Source organism: Chamaea fasciata, unplaced genomic scaffold (assembly GCF_029207755.1).
Source record: "Chamaea fasciata isolate MVZ Bird 193981 ecotype frontalis unplaced genomic scaffold, bChaFas1.0.hap1 SCAF_18, whole genome shotgun sequence".
Lineage (NCBI taxonomy): Eukaryota > Metazoa > Chordata > Aves > Passeriformes > Sylviidae > Chamaea > Chamaea fasciata.
The window spans coordinates 9,186,110-9,211,081 of NW_027094103.1; the positions used below are offsets into that span (position 1 = coordinate 9,186,110).

The 24,972-nt window shown below is 57.9% G+C and overlaps 2 protein-coding genes across 3 annotated transcripts; one reads left to right on the plus strand and one right to left on the minus strand.

Moving 5' to 3' along the window:
• The first annotated feature begins 55 nt into the window (after nucleotides 1–55).
• On the plus strand, nucleotides 56–13,178 carry HPS4 (HPS4 biogenesis of lysosomal organelles complex 3 subunit 2). 2 transcript variants are annotated; one of them, XM_066199534.1, is made up of 14 exons: nucleotides 56–117; nucleotides 893–983; nucleotides 1,656–1,799; nucleotides 2,783–2,890; nucleotides 3,278–3,394; nucleotides 3,518–3,612; nucleotides 4,849–4,921; nucleotides 5,615–5,648; nucleotides 6,196–6,292; nucleotides 6,619–6,980; nucleotides 7,104–7,498; nucleotides 9,815–9,947; nucleotides 10,234–10,342; nucleotides 11,923–13,178. In XM_066199534.1, the coding sequence occupies exons 1-14, from the start codon at nucleotides 83–85 to the stop codon at nucleotides 12,092–12,094; spliced, it is 1,965 nt and encodes a 654-aa protein (XP_066055631.1). In that variant the 5' UTR covers nucleotides 56–82; the 3' UTR covers nucleotides 12,095–13,178. The 2 variants fall into 2 exon arrangements, with proteins under 2 accessions (XP_066055631.1, XP_066055630.1); XM_066199533.1 differs by having other exon boundaries at nucleotides 6,619–7,498.
• A 2,023-nt stretch (nucleotides 13,179–15,201) lies between these two features.
• Nucleotides 15,202–23,360, minus strand: ASPHD2 (aspartate beta-hydroxylase domain containing 2). Its single transcript, XM_066199624.1, has 4 exons — nucleotides 23,282–23,360; nucleotides 19,826–20,888; nucleotides 17,489–17,602; nucleotides 15,202–16,619 (listed from the first exon to the last, which is right to left on the minus strand). The coding sequence occupies exons 2-4, from the start codon at nucleotides 20,703–20,705 to the stop codon at nucleotides 16,510–16,512; spliced, it is 1,104 nt and encodes a 367-aa protein (XP_066055721.1). The 5' UTR covers nucleotides 20,706–20,888; nucleotides 23,282–23,360; the 3' UTR covers nucleotides 15,202–16,509.
• Nucleotides 23,361–24,972: the final 1,612 nt, after the last annotated feature.

Here is a 24,972-nt window from a genome sequence, read left to right on the forward strand (position 1 = left end):
GCGGCGGGAGCGAGCGGGGGGATCCCGGAGCATCCCGGAACCGCCCGGAGCATCCCCGACCCTGCCGGAGCCTCCCGCAGCCATGGCCCGCCCCGCCGCGCCCGGCCCCGCGCCATGGTGAGCCCCTTCCCCGCCCCGAGCCCGCTCCCCGCCCGCCGCTGTCCCTGGAAGCACCTTCGGCCCTTTGCTGATTGCTGTCCCCGGTCGTGGGTGAGGTCTGGCAGCCCCCGGGGCTCAGCTGCTCGGTGCCTGTCCGTGGGTCACTGCAGGGCCGGGGAGGGGCGGTCCGGGAACGGATCCAGCCTCCCGCTCCTGGCCCGGCAGCAGCGCGGGTTCCTCGGTGCCGCCTTGGAGCCAGCCTTTGCTCCAGACCTGGGCTGGTCCTACGGGAAAACTCCCGCACGAAGCTCGTTCCGAGCTTGTGACGAGGTGCTGACTGACAGGACGGGAGGAAAAGTGTTCCTGAATACGTGCATTCCAGAAATTATGAGCAGAATGGGATCACATCTTCAGAGGGGACCCCGCTGTCTCCTACTCCTCGAGAGCTCTTGGGTACAGGCAGCATCTGGAAGCTGTTTACGATGCATATGGATAATGCTTTTCAATTGTTATCCCGTGTGCTGAGGGTACAAAATCTCACAAATCCACTTCTCCTTCTGGGTGTCTGAGAGGTGGAGTTATAGAACCTACTTTAAAATCACAAAAGTGGTCAAATTTAGTCGTGAGGGACCTTTTTGGTGCTGCTTTTGAGTGTAAACTCGATGTGATTGTGCAAAGAATCAGGTCTCTCCATTTGCAATAACCTTTTGTTGCTCTTCCGAAGAAATAGAAGGGAGAGGGGGAAGGGTAACGGTTTTCAAATACACAATCATTTCTGCCAATGTTTTTTTAGGTGGAATTACTTTTTCCTTTATGATGGCTCAAAAGTGAAGGAGGAAGGGGATCCTACAAGTGCTGGGATATGTTATTTTTACCCTTCCCAGGTAACGTCTGCTTTATTTCAGTACCTGCAAAGGGGATGCTGATGATTCTGGATTGGGAGGGGTCGGGCTTCCAGGTGATTTGGATTAATCCTTACTTAGTAGTCACAAAAGTTTTAAGAAATTTTTAAAGAAATCCCAATTATCTATTAGTTCCAGGTGGAGCAGGGCTGGGCTCGGGGCACAGCAATGGGGTTACACTCTGCTCCCTCCCTGAAGAATGGGCCAGCACAGCCCAGGTCTGTCCTGGTGATGTGAATAAACACTCACAAGGGATGAAAACTCCTCTCCATAAGTCCCAGGCCCTTGTGCTGCCTGGAAAAAGCAATCCAATTATTTTTCTCCCAGAAATCTGCCTGTTCTACTGCATTTGATTTATAGAATCCCAGAGGTGTCAAGGTTGGAATAAACCTTTAAAATCAAGTCCAGCCATGAACCCAACACCTTTTTCACCACTAAACCACTGCAGTGGGCACACACCCACACATTTTCTGAACATTTCTAGGGATAATGACTCCACCACTGCCCTGGGCAGCCTGTGCCAATGCCTGACAACCCTTTCTGCAAATTGACTTGAAACGATAATTACTTTTTATTTATACCTGAAAACAGCAGTGATTTTTTTTTTTTCCGGAGTCCTTTTAATGGGAAGTTAAATCCTTTGCTCCCTGGCAGACCATCCCAGAGCAGCAGGAGCTGCTGTGTGGGCAGATGGCCGGGGTTGTTCGCTGCCTCACCGAGATCTCTGGGGCTCCTCCCAGCCTAGTCCGCCTCAGGAAGCTCAAGTTTGCCGTGGTGGTGGATGGAGACTTTCTGTGGGTGAGTTCAGGAGCTCTGGAGCAGTCACTGAGTGAAAACAGCCAGGGGCTGAAGGACTGGATCAGACAAAGAGGGCTTATTTTTCAGCCTGTGGGGTGCAGCCAGAGAGAGCTGGGGAGGGTCATTGCAATGCACAAATTTCATTGTTTTCTGTGGCCTGGCAGTTGCTTCAGCGTCCTGCAAAAAAATTTTAAGTAGCTTATTTCTGTGTCTACACCCGAATGGATTTCTTAAGATGTTCCTGGCTGGAAACAGAATCCCAAAATCTCAGACTGGTTTGGGTTGGAAGGGACCTTAAAGCTCATCCAGTTCCACCTCCTGTCATGGGCAGGGACACCTTCCACTATCCCAGGCTGCTCCAAGTCCTGTCCAACCTGGCCTTGGACACTTCCAGGGATCCAGGGGCATAACAGGGTTCCGTGTGATGCAGTTTGTAAGGACACAGTCACTGTTTGGTAGTCTGATTCTTCCTTCCTTCTAGCCCCCAAAGCTTTGTCAGTGTCCCAGACATTTAGTGTATAAGGAGCAGCATGTGGCAGTTGTGACAGAAGTGCCCCAAACCACCCCCTGGGAACTGGGCTGAGGCAAGTCAGCCCCATTTAATTGGCACTGCTGCTTCTGTTTCAGCAACTCAAAAACCAAATGGAGCATCATCATAATATAAATAATGAGTTAGTTTGACTATTTTGAAGTGCTTAGTTCCAGGAAAATGTTCTTTAGCTATTAAAGCATCAAGTTAGGTCATCTAACGTGGGAAGTGAGTGTGTCTGAAGCGCTGCATTTCTGATATTTATTTATCCTGTCTGTGCCAGGGCTTTCGTGTGGGCATGTTTGCATTTCCTTTTCCTGTGGCTGTGATCCCAAGGGGTGTTTGCCTGTACAGAGTTGCCTGTCCTTGTGTGAAAGTGATGAGAGTTGTTCTCACTTGTCATGCCCGAGTTCTGCCAGGCAACGTTCACCATCCTTTGCTGTGTCTGCTGCAGGTTCTGGGCTGTGCTGTGGAGCTGCCAGACGTGAGCTGCCGGCGGCTCCTGGAGCAGCTCATGGGGCTCTTCACCTTCTACCAGGGCCCCGTGCGTGGTGCATACACGGTAAGGAGGGACTGGGGACATGGGGACACAGTAACGAGGGACTGGGACATGGTAGAGGGGGACTGGGGACATGGTGACTTTTGGGGAGGTTTCAACACTTCCCATGGTGTCCCAGCTCTGCAGTGTTGCCTTCCTCCTGCCAAGGGTCATGCATCCAAGAAGTGGGACCTGGAAAAGTGAGCAGGTCATCCCCTCCTTTGCTTCGAGGTCCTGTGGGGTTCTGCTGAAGCTTTCCCAGATGTTCACCCTAAACAGTTTCCCTTCAGGATTTTTTCCCAGCCTTTCCTGACCTTATGCTGGCAGGCCCTGTCTCTCATGGATTGCATCTGCCATCCTGTGTGCATGGACACTTTGTAGTGACAGTGTGGGGTTTTTTGTCACCCGCAGGCATTTTCCCAGGAGGAGCTGAGCAGGGAGTGGGACAGGTACGTTGAACACATCCAAAACAACACCAGTGACCTCCACAGGATTTTCAATTCTCTCTGGCATCTGGACAAAACCAAGGTAAGAGCCTGTCCTCTGCAGTGCCTGGCTCTAGAGCTGCCCCAGTGCCACTGTGTTTGTTTATTTGCTGCTTTGAGGTTTCCCAGGGTTGTGTGGCCTCATGCCCTGGTTCTCCCTGTCCAGGTGGATCCCCTGCTTTTGCTGAAGGCAGCTCTCATCCTGCAGACGTGCCAGCGCTCTCCCCATGTCCTGGCAGGCTGCATCCTCTACAAAGGCTTGTAAGTGCCCAGGAGTTCTCTGGAGGGTTAAATCCGCCCCTTTCCAGGGCTCGGATCCTGGAGTGCATGCAGGGAGCAGAGCAAGGGCTCGAGGGCTGCTCTTAGTTGTTGGCAGGGACATCAGAGCTTCAGGCCAGGCAGTTCCTGTCTGTCTGTGTGTCACTGAGACTGAGTGGTTTGTGGAGTCATGGGATCATGGAATGGCTTGGATTGGAAGGGATCTTAAATCCCATCCTGTTCCACCCCCTGCCATGGGCAGGGGCACTTTCCACTAACCCAGGTTGCTCCAAATCTCATCCACTCTGTCCTTTTACACTTCCAGGGATCCAGGGGCAGCCACAGCTTCTCTGTGCTATCTGTGCCAGGGCCTCACCACCCTCACAGGGAAGAATTCCTTCCTAATATCTCATTAACCCTGCCCTCTGCCAGTTTGAATCCTTTGCCCCTCTGTCTTGTCACTTGAGGCCCTTGTGAACAGTCTCCCCAAGGTTATTTGTGCTTATCACCATGAAGGAGTTCAAGACTTGGGTTTTAGTAGAAATCTGCTGGTTTTGAAACTCAGCAGGATGTGAGGACTGAATTTCTGAGGCTTTTTCTGGGGAAGTCACCAAGGAAAAGGGAGATGAGTGGATGTTGTGCTTTCCCAGCAGTGTTCCCTCTGCAGATGTGCAGTTCAGGGCAGGTGTGTCTGTGAGTCCTGGGTTTATCTGACCTGCTGGCCAGGACCACTGTCTGTACTGACAGGAAGTGCACAGGGGGATGAGCCAGGATTCCCATGAGAAATTCCAGCTTCTTTCAATCAAACATGACTGAATGACTTCAAGGAAAGTCTCCAAGGTGGCCTTGAAAGACAGGAGGTGGGGAATTCTGAGAATTCCTTGGCAGCAGCACTCAAGTGCCATTTTTCTTTGGCATGAATTGTTCCAGTGTTACCTTTTATGAGCACTGGAAATGTGCCACAGGGAGAGCATCTGCCAGGGAGTGACCTCATAGCTGCAGGCAGGACACTGGAGTGAGTCACTGCAGCACCTGAGAGTGCAGGGACCTGGACATTTGACTTGAGGAGGGACTTGGGAGCCTTGTCCTGCACCAGGGTGGGTCACCTTGTGTCTCTGGTCTGTCTGGTAGAGATATTTTGTCACCAAGTGTCATCAGAGTTCTCTGAACCGATGATCTGTAAGTTCCCTCTCAAGCCAAACCATTCCATGCTTCTCTGACTTTCCTTTGTCCTTTCAGGATTGTGAGCACCCAGCTGCCACCTGCACTCACTGCCAAAGTCCTCCTGCAGGGCAGCGAGTCCCCAGGCCAGGTATGGTTCTGAACACATTCCCTGCAAGCAGATTCCTGTAAGGATGTAGTGTGGGAGCTCTTGTCACACAGATCTGGCATTTGTCACCACAGAGAAGAACAAATATTGATGCTGATGCTTAAAGCTTTTATTAGTTATGATTGAAAAAGGTTCCAAGGCTTCTGCACTAGGAATTAGGGTTTGTTTTTTTTTCCAGTCTTTAACTTACTAAATTTGTGAGTTTTCATTTATGTGATGTTTTGACTGGCTTTTTACACAAGTTTTGGTATTTACTGAGAAATCCACCAAATGAATGTCTGAAAGGGACAAACAGCAGTTTTCATTTGCTTTAAAACTTGTCAAAAGTTATTATTTGTGTGATCAAGATCATCTATAAAAAAGCCATCATTATGTAGATATGAAAGCAGCCTTTGCTATTCTTCTGCTTGAATGAAGGGAGTTTCTGTGCACTGAGCAGGTGGTGATGATAAATCTGGGCTCTGTCCTGACTTTTAGCTGTAGTTTGGTTCTTGGGAAGATCCCTTTGGCTTTGAGAGCTCCCTAAGGACCAAAACCCGTCCCAGCACCAAACAGTCCCAGCATTTGCTGGGGATTGGTGGGGGTCTTCTGCGGCCTTGGGGGACTGGGGGGGTGACAGAGGTGTCCTGGTGTCCCTCATTCATCCACAGAGCTGATTCTTGGCTTTTGTTGCAGAGCAAGCCCGGAGCTGAGGAGCCACAGGAGCCTGGTGAGCATCCATCCTATGGGCTGCCTTCCCTGTATGGGAGCACGAGCTGGTTCTCTGGGATTCACATCCAAGCTGTGCTGGGTCCTGGAGTATCTCCAAAATATCCCAGAGGGTGTTGCTGCCACCAGCCAGCCTGTGCTGTGTGATCAGAACCAGCTCCTTCTGCTGGGTTTGCTCTTTTTGGGTTTTATTCCAGTTCTGCAGATTCCCAGCCATGCCTGCCTTAATTCCAGTTCCCCATGTGGCCGCTTGGCCACTGCCAGGCCCTGACAACAGATGGCTGGTGCTTGCAGTCCAAACCTCCAGCCATCCCCTCTCAGCATCAGTATGGAGATGATCTGCCAGGCTGGAAACACTGAGGGGAAATTTATCCATGTCAGGCATGAAGGGTATGAGCAGGATGGGAAAAGGCTGCCCAGCTCAGCTGGGATGCAGGATCATGGCAGGCCTGCAGCTCCTGCAGAAACCTTTGGACTGATGAGGTTTGGTTTCTGTTTTTAAGCTGGGACATGTTTGTTGAATCCTCACCCCTCCCTTGCTCTTGCAGACTCTGTGCTGCCGCCGGGCGTCCGAATCATCCCGGTGTTCCTGACAGGACAGGAGCTCTCCATGCTCAGGGACTTCCCAGTGGAGTGGATGGCCAGGTAGGAAAGCAGCCTGGCCCAGAGGCAGGATTTGCAGCAGAATTCCCGTGTCCATATCCCTGCTGTGAGCAGCCTGGAGCAGAGCTGCTTGCCCAGACCACAGCACTGCTTTGTGGACAAGGGAGGGACATTCCCAGGAGCCTGCCGTGTAAGATTCCCAGGCTTTTCACCTGTGTTAGACCTCAGCCCATCCTTTCCCCACGTCTCTTTGTAGCAGGGGATGGATCAGGCATTGATCAGTGCCAGGAGCCAGCGGGGTTATCAGCTAGGGGATAACTCCACACAGATCCTGCTCAGTGTTTAATCCAGTTGTCATCTCCCACTAGGTCACCCGTGTCCCCAGCAGGCCCCAGAGGAGAGGAGAGTGCTCTCTGCTCCCAGGCAGTTCCAGAATCAACAGGAGCTCATGAAAATCAAGCCCTGGATGGAATCTCTGGGCAGGAGTCCCATGAGGATGCTTCAGGCACACCCACCCTGGGAGATGCTGTGCAGCTGGGCAGCCCTGCAAGTCCTCTGATGGACTTCTCTGGAATGGGAGCCAGCACAAGGAATTCTCCAGCTGCAAACCTGAGTGGCGTGGGCAGTGAAAGCTCAGAGCTCAGCAGGAAAACATCCTTTCCCCCAGAGACTGACACAGAGCAGCTCCCAAGCCCATCCTCACTCCAGACTGAGTGTGCCTGGACTACAGGTCCATACCTGGAAGGCTTTTCCTTTCCCAACCCTTACTCCTGGGAGCAAGAGAGCCAGGACAAGGGGGAATCCCCTGTGGATTCTGATGTTGGTCACTGTGCTCCCCGAAATTCCCTTTCAGTCAGCCACAGTCCAGCTGCTCCCTCTCCTGCCCCGGAGCTGAGCAGAAGAAAATCCAGTGAGCAGAACAAGCCATGGACTGTGAGGCAGGACCGTGTGTCTGGAGGAAGTGACAGTACGGCTGGTGACCACGTGTGGGGCTTGGATTGTCCTGGATACGGACAGCTCCGGAGCAGGAGGCAGCTGCTCATCCCAGGGCTTCAGGAAACTCTGCCCAGTGACCCTGCAGGGGACAGGCCATGTCCCAGCAGCGAGGACAGCAGCTGGCACAGGCTGGGTGGCAGAGGGGGCGAGCCAGCCCAGCTGAGCCTCTACGTTCACTGCATCCAGGGCTTGGTGCTGTCGCTGCTGGCTGAGGAGCAGCTGCGCCAGGACCGCAGCGCCGTGGAGGATGTGGTGAGTGGGAAAGCTCTGCCCCACTGCAGCTGCACTGGCGGGGGGCACAGCTGAGGGAGGGAGCGTTGAATGATGCTCCCCGTCCCTCCATCACCTGCTCCGAGCTGTGCCGGGCTCGGCAGCCGCGGCTGCGTGGGAGCTGTCGGAGCGGGGACAGCCGCGTCTCACAGGCGGCTCCCGGTGCTGCTGTTGTCTGGCAGTGCCGGCACCGGAGCAGAGCGTGTGGGTGTGACAGACAGCCGCGGGCTGCCAGGGGCCCGCGCTGGAGCTGGGATTCGCTGGGGATCCCCCGGCGGTTCGGCACTTTTGGGGGAAGCGAGGTTGGTTCTGTGAAACCCCCGCCCTGCGCGTCACCGCCTCTCCCTCGGGGAGCACCGCGGGCGCGGCGGGCGGCAGGTCCCGGAGAGGTTCCCTTGGCTCGGGGAGCCTCCAGGTGCTCCCTGGGGCTCGGGAGAGGGATGCCACGTGGGCACTGCACACCAGAGTAATCCCAAATTTCCCAGTGGTGAGGTTTGGGTGCCCAGGCTCCCCTGTGAGCAGAGCTAATGGGGTTGCAGGGGCAGGATGTGCCAGCCCCCCATCTTTCCCGGGAAGCATCAGCTGCAGAGCTGCTGCATGGCCTCTGCCTCCCTACCAGCAGCTGAGTCAAAGCTGCAGAGCCCTGTTTGATATGCCAGTTGCCATAGGAACAACCTAATTTCCTTACCCAGCCAGACTGGAAGGTGGAGGGAAGCTCAGACTAATGCAGAGCCTCAAAGTTGCTCCTTCCCCTCAGAGCTGTGGGACACCTGGGGCCCCTGGAGCTGGGGAATGTCTGCTCTGCACAGCAGGGCTGATGTGCCTGAGTTGGGATTGCTGCCAAATCAGCTGAGCCTGGAGGTGCAGCCAGGGCCCTTTGCACCAGACATGGCACTTTGTCCCCTTTCTGCTCGTCTGGAACAGCAGGGGGGAGGCAGGCAGGTGGGAATTATCATGCTGGGGAGAGGAATCCCTATTGCACAGGGATGGCACAGTCCATTTTCCTTCATGTCTTGCCCTGGGGCTGACAAGCTCTCAATTCCATTCAGGTTCCTCTTTTCCCAAACGGGCTGCTTCCGTCTCACATACCCTTGTTTTGGATCTCACCAAAACTGCACTGTCACATAGCTTGGATTTCAGCTGTGGCTGGGCTCTTCTGCTGCACCTTCCCGTGGGTGCAGGTATGATATCTCTCAGGAGAGGTGCCCTGCATGTCCCACAGTCCCAGGAGGAAGAGCAGTGTCTGAGGAGGTGCAGCTGGGCTCTGCTGCTGGTGGATTTGAGGCACAACCTCAGCTTGTCCATCCCTTTGTTTATCTGTAGGTTAAAAATGACCCTCAGCTCTCAGGGAAGTCAAAGCTGGGTTATAATTAATGTTTTTTTGAATGCTTTGAGGCCCCCAAATTACACCAAAGAAGGGTAAAATATGCTGCTTGTGCAGCTGCAAGCCTCTGGGAGGGCGGGTTCCATCCCAGACCTTCTCTGTGGAGTGGGAGGCTCTTGGCCTCGCCTCCTGCTGCTCTTTAGGTCTTATCCCTCCTTTTCACTGCACAGAGAGGAAAATCTGTGCCGTGACAGGGGTCAAGGGTAGGCCAGGCACTGCAGTCCTGCTGAACAAAGGCTTGATCCTCTCCCCAGTAGGGGAAAGCGCATTGGCAGGATGAGGATTATGGAGTTAATCTTCCCAGGAGTGGTGGAGTACCCCTGCCTGTGCCCTGCCTGTGCCCAGGGAGCCTCAGCATGATCAGGGCCTCTGGGCTACTGAAAATCCATCCAGAACAGCAGCTTGGCATTCATTCAGTGCTTTGTTGTGTGTGTTTGTGCTGCCCGGTGTAAGCAAAGGAATGTCCCTTGCTGGGGCTGTAAATCATGTGAAATGAGCCCTGGAGAGTAATGGTTGATGGTGAATTAATGAGGCTTTGCATTTTCCTGTAATTAGTAGCATCAGGTGGCTTAATGGCTGATTTTCAGGTTGGAGGGCCCTTTTGTGAGTCACAGAAGCCCAGACTGGTTTGGGTTGGGAGGGACCTCAAAGCCCATCCTGTTCCAACCTCTGCCATGGGCAGGGACAGCTCCCGGTGGCCCAGGTTGCTCAGAGCCCCATCACTGCCTTGGGAGCTCTGTGACTTGTCTGCTTCCCTCTGTGCCCAAATTTCTCAGCCATTCTAGGTGGGAGCCTGGACAGCAGAGTGAGGAGGGGTCGGGTCCTTCTGTCACCCAAACTCCCTTCAGCACTTCCTTGAAGGCCAGGTGAGACACAGGTGAGGCTTTTAGCTTTTCCTTTCCCTCTGCCTGCAGTACCACAGCAGCCTGGCCTCCCTAAATGGCCTCGAGGTTCACCTGAGGGAGACTCTGCCCAAGGACTCCTCGGCCTCAGCCAGGGCAAACTACAGCTTCACACACTATGACTGTATCCAGAATGTCCTCACAGGTGAGCCTTCATCTTCAGGGACTGCAGGAGGGAAGAGTGAGGAGAATGGGGTTTATGGGAACCTTTTCTCACACCTCAGACACCTTCTCAGGAGCATTTCTCAGCAGAGCTCCCACCACAGAGCCCAGATCAAAAGCCATGTTGGGGGAGCATTGTCTCTTGGGATTGAGGGTGTCCCCAGGCTGTTCTGCAGCTGTCCAGGGTCTGTGGTGAGCTCCAGAGCCTTTTCCTGCTCAGTGAACACTGCAGAGTGGGTTTTTAACACCCCCTTTCTCCTGTTGTGCAGCCAACCTGCCCCACGCCCTCGGGCCCCTGGACCGGCACTTCCTGAGGGCGGCCACACTCATCCACTCCGACTTCAGCCAGCTCCCTACAGCCTCAGAAGTGATCATCAGGTAAGGGGTGCTCACAACCCACCTGTCCCAGTCTCAGGGGTGGTCACAGAAGGGTAGAACCCTTTTCCTGGCTGGGTTTTGACACAGGTTGTGACCACACCCAAGGACCAGTCGCATTTGCTTTGACTTGTGGGTTCCTTCATGCTCTGCCTGGATGTTGAGAGGCTGCAGTGGCACCAGGAGGGTGGACTGAGGGCACAGCCGAGTGGTGCCATGGCTTGGATTAAGATGCAACAGTCACACAACTGCCGGTTCCTGGCACCATAAGGTTCTAAGGCGCAGTTTTAAATTTAGCTGTTCCTAATAAATTTGTGTCTCGGCAGGGAGCCAAAGGCGCCCAGAATTGGCAGCCTAGATATTGTTTTCTTGCACGGCTTATTGGGTTGGAAACACGCTGTGATGTGCATGGCAAACTCAATTGTGATGCACCAGGCAGGATGGTTTTATCATAGCCAGAGCCCTTCCCAAAATCCAGAGCTTTTCCTCACATCCAGATCCCTTCCCCAGGCCACAGCTGAAGTGGACACCCCTTTCCTCAACTGAGCTGGGAGTGCACAGATTCCACCCACCTGGTCCTGCTTGTTTGTCCAAAACATGATGAAATAAAGATGCTCCTGGGAATTACACAGTTTCACTGCTCTGGCACCGCTTGCCAAGGGAATGTGAATCACACACTTCAGTGCTGGAGAACTCCTTGTTTAGCATGAGCTTCTCTGGCTCCTTAAATCCAATCCTAAACTGACTGGCTAAGCTGGCGTGTTCCCTGTTACCCCGAAAAAAGCAACTCCATGTGTGAATCAGCCTGAGTAACAAGATGACTAAAACTGCTTTCTTTTATGGAGAGTTGTCACAGAAGGGTGTCAGCAAACATAGCAGTTGCTGCTTTCCTTCTTTGAGGAGGAATCCAGGGTCCTTGGCTTTGCTCCCTGCCAGCCCTCCTGCAGGGAATACTCAGGGAGGGGGGATCCTTAGCCTTAATTAGTGTTTTTAATCACAGCTTTGGTGGTGACTGAATCTGACTCTTGTCTGAGCTTCATCACACCTGTGACTGAACACAGGTTCCTGCTGCGAGGTGCTGTGCTGGGATTTGGTTGTGGCCAGCAGCAGTGGGGGAGGAGGAAAGTTGGGCACGAGGAGTGTTCCAGGCTTGTGGTGTCCTGGGCTGGGCTGGGCTGGCAGCAAGGGGAATCTTTGGAGCGTGGCCATACACGGAATCTCAGAATCATTAAGTTTGGAAAAGCCCTCCAAGACCATCGTGTCCAACCTGTGACCAGTCCCCACCTTGTCACCCAGTCCAGAGCACTGAGTTGGACTCAGTCACAGGTTGAATTTGATGGTCTTGGAGGTCTTTTCCAAACTAAATGATTTTGTGATATCCCACTTTCCCTTTTAAGGATGCCAGCACCCTTTAGAAATAGAATCTGGTTCCCTGTGGCCTTCAGGGGTTTGGTGCCTGTTCAGCTCCACGTTCCCGTGCTGAGACACCTGAAAGTCCCTCTCAAAACTTGGGAGCCCAGTGCCCAGGTGTGAATCTTGCTCAGAGCTGTCAGTCTGACCCCTGCCTTTCCCTGCCCCTCCAGGAACGCCTCCACAGCCGTGTATGCCTGCCGAAATCCCGTCATGGAGACCTACTTCCAGCAGCTGGGAGCTCCACTCCGCAACTCAGGCGTCCCCAACCCACATGACAGTGCCTTCAGCCTGCCCAGCAAGGCCAAGCAGAAGCTGCTGAAGCATGGGGTGAACCTGCTGTGAGCTGCTGTGCTCAGACAACGGCTCAGCCCTGCGGAATGTTCATCTCTAGTAAGGAAAATCTCAGCTGTTTGTGCCGACAGAGGCAGGAGGCCCTGCCCTGCCTCTGTGGGGTCTCCAGCCTGCCTGGCCCTGAGGAAGAGACACTCCTTGCCCTGTCCTGCAGCACGTTTTGGGCCAGTTCAGGTGTCACTGACAGCATTTACCAAAGACTGAGGACAGAACAGAGCGTCTTGGGGCACTTTACAGGGACCCCTTGGTGCTCTGCAGACGCCCACGTGCCTTGATCTGAGGGAAAGCCTCACCTTGTTCTGGGTTACACAGCCCCCAGGCAGTGCTGGCTTTCAGAGATGTCAGTCAGCCACTATCTGTGCCTGCACTTGCCCTGGTCAGACTTTGGCTTTATTTATATCCCTTAATCCATGGGAATGATCCTGCCATGACCTAGTGCCTTACCTTGGTTAGCAGTGCCAGCCTGTTCTCACATGGGAGCAGAACAATCCCACTAAAGAGCTCACAATCCCCCTCTGGGTGCTCCCAGGAGGTTTTTACACCACAGGTGACTCTAGAGGGATGTCCCTGTCCCTCCACACCTCCCTGGTCAGTGATGGTCCAGCCCAGCCCTGCCCTCCTTGTGCCCACCTGGCCCTGCAGCCTCCCAGGGGCTGGGGGGTGGTGGTGGTGGTGGTGGTGGTGGTGTGAGTGTCCCTCAGCCTTGTGCTCCCTCCGTCCTGCTGCAGGACCTCACTTCGCTGCTCTTACTGCACTGTTTGCCTACAATCTGCAGACCCCGAGGTTGCCTCTTAGCTGACTGTGCTGGTTTTTTAGGGATCAAAGAGGTCTTGTATCCCCTCAGCAGCTGTTTCTCTTCCTGCTCTGACAGTGTCCCCAGTCAGTGGTGGCCGAGGGAGCCCGTGGTGGTGGCTGCTTAGGCTGAGGGATGGATACCTGTGTTTGGCTGGGCTGGAACCTGCTGCTGGTGCAGACACACCCCTCAGTGTGACTCTGCAAATAAAGAAGTCTCCAAGGCTCATCCCAGCACTGTGTGTCAGCAGCCAGAGTCACGTTGTTGTCATGTTTGTGGTTCCTGGGGTGATGGGCTGGGCTGTGGGAGCTGTTCCCTGTTTGGCCCCGTGCCAAGGGTGGTTCCTGCAGTGGTGGGGTTGAACAGGCAGAGCCTGTTGGTTCAATCATTCCTGCAGAGCAGCTGCTTGGAAGCTTCCTTGGAAGCTTGTGACTGGTGTCACAAGAGATAGTGAGCAGAGGCATGAACGTGGGGAGGTGCTGGGCAGGCTTGCGCCAGCGTCAGAGCTGGGCACAGGAAGGTCATCACTGCCACAGCTTCTGGTCCCACTCCAGCACAGAGAGTCCCCAAGGTCGCTCTGCCATCCCAGGGCTGCTCCACAGACATTGCTGGGAATTTCAGAGGACTCCAGAGGATGAGCCAGCTGCTTGCTCAGGGGTGGCTGAGCACAAATGCCACCCCATCTTCCAGCCCTGGCAGCTGAGGAGGTGTTTCAGCAGGAGCAGAGTCGTGTGGCACTGCTCCCATCCAGGCATGGAAGGACTGTCTCCATGGGAAGCCTGAGCTGGAGCCACCCTGGTGACCTCCTGCTTCAGTGACATCTGTGTGGAAGATGGCACAAGGTAAGGTGCTGCTTCCCTGGTGACTTCCCTTCACACTTCCCCTGGGTGATGGACAAACTGCTCTGGTTGTGGAGGGAGCACAGGGAACGTCATGAGGAAGAACATCAGGGAGGCGGGGTGGGAGAAGGCAGGAGGGATGAGGGTTGTGTGCTCTGGGATCCCTGCTCAGCTGAGGCAAGGAACCCCTCTGGGACATGCTGCTCAGCCTGTCCCTTCTGTGCCCTCAGCAGATCTGGGTTCCCTCTGCAATTCCCAGGAGAGAAAGCCTTGGAGCACCAGGAGCAGCTCCAGCCTGCTCTGCTCCCCGGGGAGATCTGCCTGGATCCTGCCTGGGTGCTTGGGAAGTGGTTGTGTGCTCTAGCAGGAAACACAGAGAAGTGGAAGGAAAAGCCTGAGGGGGACAGGAGGGAGATTTGGCACAGCAGCAAAGCACAAACTGGATGGATGCTCCTGCCTGCTGCCGTCAAGGATCTCCTGCTGCAATCTGCTGAGCCGTCTGCCGGCCAGGAACAGCTGGGCTGGCTCTGCTCCTTCAGCTGCTCAGGCTGCATCTGCCCACCCAGCCCCTGCCAGCCCACCCAGCCCTGTGCTGGTCAGGAGGGAACAGCACACAGAGAGCTCCTGGCCCACAGGGTGATGCCTGTGCTGAAAAGAATGCTTTAAAGTGGGGCATTTTGAGCATCAGGGGATGAGGAGCTGCTGGGCCTTTCTGAGTGCTGCCAGGGAAGGGCTTTGGGGAGCAATTTCTGCCCTGCCAAGCTGGCTTTGTGCTACAGGGGGTGAGGCATTGGTTTTCAGGCAGTTGGGGGGGGGGGGGATTTGAGCAGCACCCTCTGCCCTGGAGCTGCTCCTGGGAAGCTGCTGCCTTTGATGCATCCGTGCAGGCAGCTGGAAGCAATTCCTGAAATGGTTTGTGGATGCTCTGGTAAGGCTGATGGCTTCTGTGGGGCCCGAGGAGCTTTGGGCCTGCAGCTGCCCCTGGGGGTGGGTGGGGACGGTCTCTGCTGCCCTGGGCCAGGCAGTGGGGCTGGAACCCACAGCTGTCCCCCACCGGCAGGCTGGGGGAGATGCTCCCTGTGCTCCTTGGCAGCCTGGGCTCCACTGACATCACAGAATTCCAGAATGGTTTGGGTTGGAAAGGACCTCAAATATCCATTTGCAAGTCCCTGCCGTGGGCAAGAACTCATCCACTAGACCAGGCTGCTCAGGGCTCCATCCAACCTGGCCAAATGCAGGCCTGGGAGGCTGTAACTGGTCAGGACAGAGTTTCCATGGATTAGGTATTTTAGAGCTCTACCCTCACTCACTGTATCACTGGCAAACAGGCCCGTGCCCTCTCCCACCCTGCAGCTCCTGCTCTTTCCAGGCCACTTCTTCCCACCAGCAGCTGGATAAGCAGGACCCAACCCCACGGTGTTTGCTTGACCCTGGAGTCGTTAGAGCAGCAGGCAAAGCCCTTTCTGTTTTCAGCACAACTGTTTATTGATAATCTTTGCTTATCCACTGTATGAATGTTACCAACCTTCGGACAGAGCCAGCCTGCTTCCCCAGGGCCTGTGTCCAGGTAGCCAATGCGTGTAGAAATCATGCACTTCAGGTAGTCTGTAACAAGACGGGTGTAAAAAATATCTCAGATGTACTTGAAATCTCTGCCTTGTCTTGCAATCGAATCACTGAAAAGTCTGTAAAGAAGTTGTTGGGGGACAGGGCTGGTCCCTCTTGGGCAGAGCAGAGCTGTGAGCATCCACCACACACTGTGCTTTGGGGGCGGGTGTTTTAAACCAGCCCCCAGACCCCAAACAGACCCTGGTGCTGGGGGACTTCAGGAAAAGCGTGGTGGTCCCTGGGTGGGCAGGACCCCAGGGTGGGAGCTCATTGCTCAGGCTGTAGAATTAACCCCCCTTGGGAGCCTCTCCTGTGGTGGTGTCAGGTCCATAGGAGCTGCTGCTGCGTGTGCCTGCCCTGGCTCGAGGAAAGGAGAAGATGGAGCAGCAGAAGGAATGGTGACCTCCTTTCTTCCTACGGACAGACAAAACCCCCATTCTCTGTTCCCAAAAAGCATCCCTGCCCCTGCAGGGCCTCCCATCTGGAGCTGGGAGAACTGAGGGTTGCAGATAGAGCAAAGGAAGGGATTTGGGCAATTGCTAACACCCTTGGTCAGACTGAAGAGCACGACTGTGTGTGCTGTTCCCTCAGCAGGGTGGAGGTCGGGGCTCCTGCCTTGCTGGGCTGGCGGTGGACTCTGCTCCCTGCCTGGGTGACAAAAGGGGTTTCTGAGGGCACATGGAGAAGGAAGCAGGAGCCCCAGGAGGGCTCTTTGTGGGCAGAGCTGTGCCCTGCCCGCCCCATCTGACCCAGCCTGGGGGGAGCACAGTGCCCATGGCAGCCCCCAGTGTCCGTCTGTCCGTCCATCCGGGCAGGGCAGGCTGGTTGGCTGTTATGGCGCGTGTGTGCTGTTCCTTTGATGACCACGAGAAAAATTTTACATTACATTCAAACGAGCACCCTTGGGTTTGTTACTCTACTTCTGAACACCGCAAAACACAGTAGCAACAGAACACGAAGGAGCAGGGAGGGGCAGCGAGCCCCGGTGGGGCCGAGGCGCCGGCGCTTGGAAAAGAATCCCTGAAGCCAACGATGGAGGAAGGAGATGGGCGCGGATACACGTCACAGTTTCCATTTACAAGACCCCCCGGGAGGGAGCACCGAGGCCCTGCGCCGGGACAGGCCTCGGCCGAGCTGCCCTAAACCCACCAGGCCGGGCAGCGCCGTCATCGTCCCGGTGCGAAGATGAAGTCGAGGGCTTGGCGCTCGGCCGCCGCCACGTTGGGATGCCACAGGTCCACCATGAACACCACGCGGGGACCTTCCTCCGGGGCACCTGGGGGGACAGAAACGCAGGGCGAGGGTGAGGAGGGACAACCCCAGTAAAGGCTGCTTACTGGGAACTCAGGACCACGGGGCAGGCTCCTCCCTGCCAGGCACACGGAGGATTCCTGAGGCAGGGCCTCCTTGCAGCTGCATCCTGGATCTGTGCAGGGAATGGCTGCTGCGCCACTCCAGCCTCCCTGGCCCTGCATGGAGCTGTGCTTCCCGATCCCACAGCAGGTTCGATGTGGAAGCAACAGCTTTTGTTCTCCCGCTCTCCCCGCACACTCCCCTGTGTCGAGCAGCTCTGCCTGATGCTTTTATGCCACAGGCGACTAATGCCGGGTAATCCGGGAGAGCTGGAGCGGAACAGCCTCCGTCAGTCAGCGGTGGAGGGAGGAACAATCCAGAGGGCGTGAGGCTGTTCCCCAGCCTGGGAGACAAAGGCGCCGCTGGCACGTCAACACCGAGCTGCAACAGGGCCACAGGAGGCCGAGGCCATGGCATCACAGCCAGAGCTGCCCTGCAGAGCTCGGCAAGGAAGGAAGCTGAGCTGCTACAGCAGGGAGAGGGTCACCAGGCTGGGCTGAGGGTGCTGTGACAGCACCATGAGCAAGCCATGGGCTGGCTGAGGGGGCTCCAGGGCCGTGCCAGGACACCCCAGCACCCTGAGGCAGAGGGAGAGTGGTCATGGGGAGCCTTGCCATGCCAGGGACAAGGGTTGCTCCCACCTGGGGCAGGCCAGGGCAGCAGAAACCTGAGCCCCACAGGACACAGAGAATCCAGCCCTGCTGGGCCAGGAGAGGGGACTGGGCACCCCCAACTTGTCCCCAGTCCCTGACACGAGAGGGGACACCACACAGCGCCACACACTGAACTCACCTTCGTGGAACGCCGTGTGCAGGAAGGAGTCGTCGAAGAGCAGGCACCGGCCCTCAGCCCAGCACTGGGGCTCGCCCCCCACCACCAGTTCGCAGTTGCTGGGCGTCTTCAGACCTTCAGGCACAAAGAGAGAGGATAGGGAGGGTCAGGCTGGGTTCCCTGTGGTGGGGCAGCAGGGAGCAAACTGAGCTCTGTGTGAGCCCCACGCTGCTGCTGAGGGGATGTTCCCCCGCAGGGAGTGACCTGAACCCCCAGCCTGGAGCAGCTCAGCCCCTGCCCACTCCCTGTCTGCTCCCTCCTGCCCTTTCACCATCCCCAACAAGCTCAGAACGGCAGGCACTGCTTTCATATTTGGAACAGCTTCCCAGTCCCCAGAGCCCATGGCCCCGAGGTGTGCACAGGGAGCCAGGCTCCTGGGATATTTTCCAACTTCAGGACCAAAGGCAGATCCTTCCTGCTCCTTCCTCTAGCCCTGCAGCAATGACCCTGCCCCAGGCAAGGCTAGGGAAGCAGGAATTGTACTGGGGCTGGAAAATGGGCTCAACTGTGGCTCTGTCACAAGCTCCCCATGGACCTGCCCTGACCTTTGGTCCCCACCCAAGGTGCTGCCTCAGGGTGACCCACAGGGCTGCAAGGACAGAAATCCAGGTGGGTCACAAAACCCTCAAAGGGAAGCAGCTCTGTGAGGGCCACATGAAGGACAATCATAGAAATAAAATGGGTCTTTTCCTAAAATACCAGCACAAGCCAAGGCAGTTTGACGGGAGTTGATCCCGTCACCTCCTGCACCAGGACTGTCGCCCCTGGCAGTGCTGGGGATGCTGGAGCTGCTGCAGAGCCATCCTGCCCCGAAGATGCGGCCGTGGCAGAGAAAGGGGTCAGGGCTCACGTGGCTCCCGAACGGTAACGATGCAGCAAATGAGCAGGACGGATCCAAGAGCGATGCCAAACCCAGTGAGCGCAGCAGGGACTCCCAGCTGCCCGGCAAAGCTGGGACTACAAAGCTGCTGTTTCAAAGGCTGCAAAACCCAAAGCCATTTCCCTGCACAACAACCTCAGCTGGAGATGCTGGAACAGGGAAGCTGAGCTGCTGGGGGTTGTGGGGAGGGAGCAGCTTGCAGACCTTCCATCCCACCCACACCCTCAGGATGCTGCCCTGGCCCATGGATACTGCCTGTGCCTGGAGTAAATCCTCGGAGTGACTCGCCCCACTGATGGCAGTGCTGGCTTTGCAGATCCAGCTGCCTGAAAGGGCAGGTTGTGTCTTAAACACATCCATGCCCTGGGCACAGCAAGAGCTGCATTCCCAACACCAAGGTAGGGGTGCCAGTGTTCCCTGGGCCCAGTGCAGAGTCCCAGCAGAAGGACAAGTGAATGACCCACATCATTCCTCTGCCCAGAGCATGTGTGCTCCAGCTGTGCTCACCTGAGCCCACTCAGACATCACTGGTTCCTCCCAGCCCCTCAGGAGAGGAGCACATCCCCCAAACGCCCCAGAGAGAGGGGTCAGTGACAGGCTTCCTCCTGGCACCAGCAAGGGCAGGTCCCAGCTGCCCAGCATCTCCCGGGATCAGCTCTGAAAACGATTCCCATTCCAAACAAATGGCCAGCGCTGCCTGGGTGTGTTTACCCGAGCTGTTGGCTGAACAGGCGCGGTTGGTGCTTGCCAGCCGGGCCCGTGCGGTGCCTCCCCCGGCACGGTCGGTGCGGTGCCAGCCCGGCCATCTGTGCCGCGTGGGCTCTCCCCGTCCCTGCCCGCCGAGCGGGGAGCACGGTGCCACCAACCCGGCGCCTGACCTACTGCAGGAGACACCCCAGGACCACCCCCCCGCTCTCACTTGCAGCTTTGCAAACCCCAAAGCAGCATCTCTGCTCCTGTTCACCCATGTCCCATGCAGAGCACCCGAGATTGCAGGAAAGGGGAGTTGTCAGTGGCACAACACCGTCCTGGAGCAGGGCCCCAGGCTGCCCCACATCCTGGGATGGGACAGGGACCTGCCTGCAGAGAGGGGGATGTTCAGAGACCCCTATGTAAAATCAACCCTGTATCACACACTAGCAAGAGTCCATGGCCAGGATCAGCAGGAGGAGGTGAAACACTCCTGCTGCTGATGTGGAGACCCTGGTGGTGTCAGCTACCCAGGGACTGAGCAGCAGCCTCTCCTCAGGAGGCCAGCACCACCAAAGCCCCCAAAACCTCCCTCAGGCCAAAGCACAGCAGGTGTCTGAGCCCCAAGCGCATGGGGTACCAGAGCCTTTTTTGGGGCTCCTGCACCCCTGCATGGCCACAGCCCTCTGCACCCTCCCGACACAGGAACCACGGTGCTGGACACTCACCAAGGTGGCAGCGGATGCGGATGTTGGTGGGCCCGTAGTGCTCGGCGATGACGGTGCCCGGGCTCAGCACAGAGATGCAGGCGTTCCCAAAGACATTGTTGCCAATGCAGGTGCGGAGGCTCCCGAGCAAGCGGTACGTCCGTGGGCATCTCCGGCAGTTCCTGGGCACGCACATGCCCTGGTTCACCAGGTAGAAGGTGAACCACTCCCCGCTGGGCGTGCTGTTCATTTTCCATCCTTGCGGGAGGCTGCAGTTTGAGAACGCCTTGTACAGGGTCTCAAACTCGCACAGGATGGTCTGGAAGTTGCGCTCCAGCAACTCCACATCGTGCTTTTGAGTGTCCCGGGAGAAGTAGGGCGTGGTGGGCAAGTCAGGCAGGAAGAAGACTTCTGGCTTCTGGATGGAGGGCCGGCTGTTGAGGTAGCGGCCCTGCTCACGGATGCCCTTGTGGATCCTGCCCATGCCGGACCAGGAGTAGCGCTTGGCGTACTCCTGCAGGTTGTGGTAGAGTTTCTGGTTGAGGCCGTCGTGGTGCGAGCAGCGCACACACTCGGGCGACTGGCAGTACACAAACCCGTTCTGCACCCCGTTGGCCTCGGCGCTCTGCATCAGCGCGTTCACTGTGGTGTAGGCACGGGGCTGCTCCCGTCCCACGTGGTAGCAGTACCACACAAAGAGGACCAGCAGGCAGGCGACGGCCACCAGGGCCGTGGCGTCGCAGTCACGGAAAGACTGGATGCCGGTGGCGATGAAATCCCGGAGTCCGTCCAGGGACCAGCTCCAGTCCATCAGCCACTCCAAAGACATGGTGGTGGTGCAGGGAGCACGCAGCGGGGCCCGGAGGTCACTGCTCGTGGGGCTCAGGGGCACCCACACCATGCAGTCGGGCCGGGGCGCGGCAGGAAGGGGCTGCCATGGGCGGCGGCTCTGCCCTGTGCTCCCGGGAGCTCTGCATTGGCAGCGGGGCCCGGCAGCACCCCTGGGTCAGCAGCCACGTGGCTGGAGGGTCCCCATCGGTGCTTCTGGGCCCATCATCCTGAAAGGCCGTGCTGGAGGGAGGTTCTGGGGAGAGAAACCCAGAGGTGTTAGGGAGAGGGCTGCCCCATGGGGTCCCTGCTGGGGTCAGTGCACAGGACACAGCCGGAGCTGTGTGCTGGGACTCTGTGGGGCACTGGCTCTCAGGGAGGGGATGGTGGATAAGGAGTCCAACATCAGCCCGTGCTGAGTAAATCCCACAGCGCTCCCAACAGCATCTTCCACAAATACCCAAATAAAAGGCAGTGGGGAGACCCAGACCCCATCTCCCACAGCCCCAGTGACCATCTCCCCTGCTGCTCGTCCTACAGCTTCTCTCCTAAGTTGCTGCCTTATCGTGTCTGAAATCTGGCTGCTAAGTGAGTATACACCAAGAGTAAACACTTCACTGCCCTATCTGGCGGCACATCAGCTTATCCCCTCCATCTGACGGCTCTGAAGTGATTCTCCCTCCAGAGACTGAGCTGTGGGAGAGCCCAGAGCTCAGCCAGCACATGGCCACAGGGCCAGCACATGGCCACGGGAGCAGGTCGAGATGGTGGCAACAGGGGCAGGTCAGGCTGGCTTGTTTGATTTCACCAGCTCATCAGTAAGAGCACTGACTCTAAGTAGCAGGATGGGATTATGAGCCAGGGAAGCCATCCAAACCCTCTCCAGCCCTTCCTGCCAAGGTCCTGCAGCCTCTCAACGTGCATTTCCTTATCAATGGTGATAGAGATGGGCTGCAGATGGGATCTGACCCTACAGCAGGGACCGTGCTGCAGGGCAGGAGACCTGGGATTCAGGCAGTGTCACACCCTGGGGAGGAACACCCACACACCCGAACTCCCTCCACCCTATTTCCTTGTAGCATGCTGTCTGCGTGCCCCATCCTGGGATCTGCAGTCCACGTGGCATGTCACAGCCTCCCGGGAATCTCAAGATAACTTTCCTCCATCTCCACTGCTGGCATCCCTCCAGACACTCCCGCTTCTCCCGCCCAGGCCTCGCTTCCTGGGGTGCAACCACAGAGTAGGTCCCAGGGGTGTCCCCCGAGGCTGGCACAACCCCCATGCACCCTGCAGGACTGGAGCATGTCAGGGAAGGAGCAGAGCCCTGGGTGATGTGCATTCCTCACCCTGGGTGGCTCCTGCCCTACAAGGGGAACTGCTCAGGCACAGCAGCCACGCTCAGTCAGAGCCGATGGTAACACGAAGGCACAGAGGGAACAGAGCTGGGAGGTCCAACAGCCTCGGGGTCCCCAGGTCAAAGTCACACCCTGCAAGGGTGGCACAGCAAAAACACGGCCCCAGTACTGCCCCAGGGATGCAGGCAACACCTCAGATCAGGGCAAACCATCAGAAAAGCAAGAAATCCAATCCCCCATGCCCACATGCTGCCTGCCTGACCCCAGCGAGCCCCGTGCTGCAGAGCCCTGGGGTTCTCTGGGCACAGTCTCTGTGGGACCAGCCCAGGAGCTGCCAGCACAGACACCCCACTGCAAACCTGACCAAACCCACCTCCACAAGGGCTGTGCCAGTGCTGGGGCAGGGCCCCAAACACTGGCACTGCTCCCATGGGACACACACACCGCGTGGCTGCGGCCGTGTGAGGCACCCAGTGGGTGCTGTCACCTCCCAGCTACAGCCCTGCACTGAGACAGGTCACATCCAGCACCCCTGGCCTGAGATCCCAGAAAAGGCTCCTCAGCTAATGACAATGGCAGAGCCATTCCAGGGAGCGGAGATCGATTCCACGTTGCACTGAAGTTGTGCAGGACGTGGAAGCGAGCACCGTGCCAGCAGCAGCTGTGTTACATAAGGAAGGCAGAGGCTTCGATGCAGCACAAAGTTGCATCTCGGTGGCTCCGTGGTGGCCCCGGCATCTCCTGGAGGCAGCGGATTCCACTCAGCCCGGCCAGGGTCCCCGGGCCGTGGGCCTGCAGTGACGGGGACGCGTGGCGGGGATGTCCTCGGCTCCACACGGCTGGTGTCGCCTTAGGGAGCAGCACGAGGAGCAGGAGCCTTGGGGTGAGGCGGGATGCCGGCTGCCACTCCGGAACCAGAGCAGCGCTCCCTTCACCCTCTCCTGAGCACGCCACCCCGCCGGTGCCACCAGAGTAAGTGTCACCCCACGCGCTGCTCTCACCCAGTGTGACGGTGTCACTCGGCGTGGCGGCGTCAGCGGGTGTCACCGGTGTGGCCGCATCACCCGGCGCGGCAATGGCACGGCCGTGCCGATATCCCATCACCCGGCACGCCGGTGGCACCTGCCGCCGCGCTGTCACCCGGCGCGGCCGTGCCGCCCGCCCGAAGCCGAGCCCCGACCCCGGCCGGGGGGCTGGGGATGGGGTTCGGGCTGCGCCCCCTCCGCGGGCCCCGCTGCCGCCCCGCGCCCCCGCGGCCCCCCCGCGATGCGCTGCGGAGCGCTGCGGTACCGACCTGCCGCCCGCGCCGGGCCGTGCGGGGCCGTGCGGGGCCGCGCTCCCTCCGCGCCGCTCCGCCGCCGCCGCGGACCACAACTCCCAGCAGCCCGGGCAGGAGGGGCCGCGCCGCCCCCGCCGGGACCGCGCCGGGCGGCAGCTGCGGCCCCGGCCCCGCACAGCCCGCCCGCCCCCGCGCCCGCCCCGCGCCGCGCCCGCCCCCGCCCCGCGCTCCCGCCCCGCGCCGCCGGGAGGGGCCCGGAGGGGCGGGGGAGCCGCGGGGTTGCGGCACTCGGGAGGGGTCCCGGGGATGGAGGGGGCGATGGTCCCCAAGGGAGCGCCCATCCCGGCAGCGGGCACCCCCGGGATGCGGGGACACGGTCCCGGGGACGCGGGGGTTGGGTGGCGGCGGCGGCGCGGGAGGTGCGGGGGCACCGGGGGTGCAGCGGGACGCGCAGGGACAGTGACTCCAAGGATTTAGGCGCCGGGGGCTGCAGCACTCTGGGGATGCTGGTCCCAGGGGTGGGAGCACGCAGGGATGCAGCCACCAAGGGAATGGGGACTGGCTCCAGGGACACAGGCTGTTAGGGATGCAGCAGTTGGGATGTGCAGGATTCTGGCTCCAGGGATGCAGGAACACAGGGGTTCAGAGAGCAGGGGGTACTGGCTCCGGGGATTCCGGCCCCTTGTGCTGCAGCCCTCGGGCTGCAGGGGTTGCTTGTATCCAAGAATAAATGCATCTGGCATGCAGGGGACAGGAGCTCCCAGCGAGGCAATGCCCACGATGCAGGCAGCCAGGAAATGCCTCAGCGAGGATGGGAGGGTGTGCTGCAGAGCCAGGGATGGGGGGAGACTGTTCCCAGGTCGGAGCGTCCCTTTACAACTCTTAAGTGCTAGTGGAGAAACTGTTGTGAGTCCTCCTGCTTGCCTTTTTCCTCCCCAGCCCATTTCCTGTTCCCCATGGCCGATGTTGTCAGTGCCGGGAGCCCCAGGGGATCCGGTGCTCCGGCCCTCCCTCCTCCATTGCCCAGGTGCCGGGTGAGGGGCTGAGCTGAGCTGCCCGCAGGCAGATCCCGAGTCCAAGCAGAGCCCTGGCCGTGCTGGCCCGCCCTGCCCTGTGGAGCCGTGTGGGACCTGTGCCACTGCCCCTGGCACAAGGAAAGCCCTGCCTTATTTTGCAGATTTTGCCATCCGTTGCCCACGCATCCTCCCCTGGCACTGCTCAGGCTGGGCTCTGGAAGTGGAAGCAGAGCTGTCCTGCACAGCCTCTCGTGTGTGTGTGTGCTTCCTCTGAGCAGCTTCATCCCTGGCAGTCCTAAAACGTGCTTTGTTTCCTACCCTGGCACATTTTTTTGCCTCCTGCCTGCTCCTGCCTCTTCCCCCTGCTCCCACCAGCACATTCCCCAGCCCAGTGTGCTGCTGCAGGGCCCCACCAGCATTGTGTGTTGCAGGGTGAAAGGAACAGGAGTTTTTTCCACCCTGCTCCTTCCCAGGCCCCCAGCCTCAGCCACAGCTCCTGCTCCTGGCAGACAGCGCATCCTTCTGTCAGCACTCACAGGCTCTGGGCTCTCCCCTCCTTTCTCCTCTGCCTTCTGAGCTCTCTGCTGCCTCTGGACCAGCCCCTGCTCCCCAGCTCTACCACTCATCTCTTCCCTGTAGATCAGCCTGGATTTCTGGCAGGGTTCCGGAGAGGGACTTTGGGTGAGGGTG

Bases quoted from the DNA above. Each gene is read 5' to 3' on its own strand.
- HPS4 (XM_066199533.1), top strand. From the start codon at position 83: ATGGCCCGCCCCGCCGCGCCCGGCCCCGCGCCATG. The intron at 1,800-2,782 runs GTGAGTTCAGGA...TGTCTGCTGCAG, and splicing joins TGGATGGAGACTTTCTGTGG to GTTCTGGGCTGTGCTGTGGA. The intron at 10,343-11,922 runs GTAAGGGGTGCT...CTGCCCCTCCAG, and splicing joins GCCTCAGAAGTGATCATCAG to GAACGCCTCCACAGCCGTGT.
- ASPHD2 (XM_066199624.1), bottom strand. From the start codon at position 20,705: ATGGTGTGGGTGCCCCTGAGCCCCACGAGCAGTGACCTCCGGGCCCCG. The intron at 17,603-19,825 runs GTGAGTGTCCAG...TTGTGCCTGAAG, and splicing joins CCGCATCCGCTGCCACCTTG to GTCTGAAGACGCCCAGCAAC. The intron at 16,620-17,488 runs GTGAGTTCAGTG...CTGTCCCCCCAG, and splicing joins GCACACGGCGTTCCACGAAG to GTGCCCCGGAGGAAGGTCCC.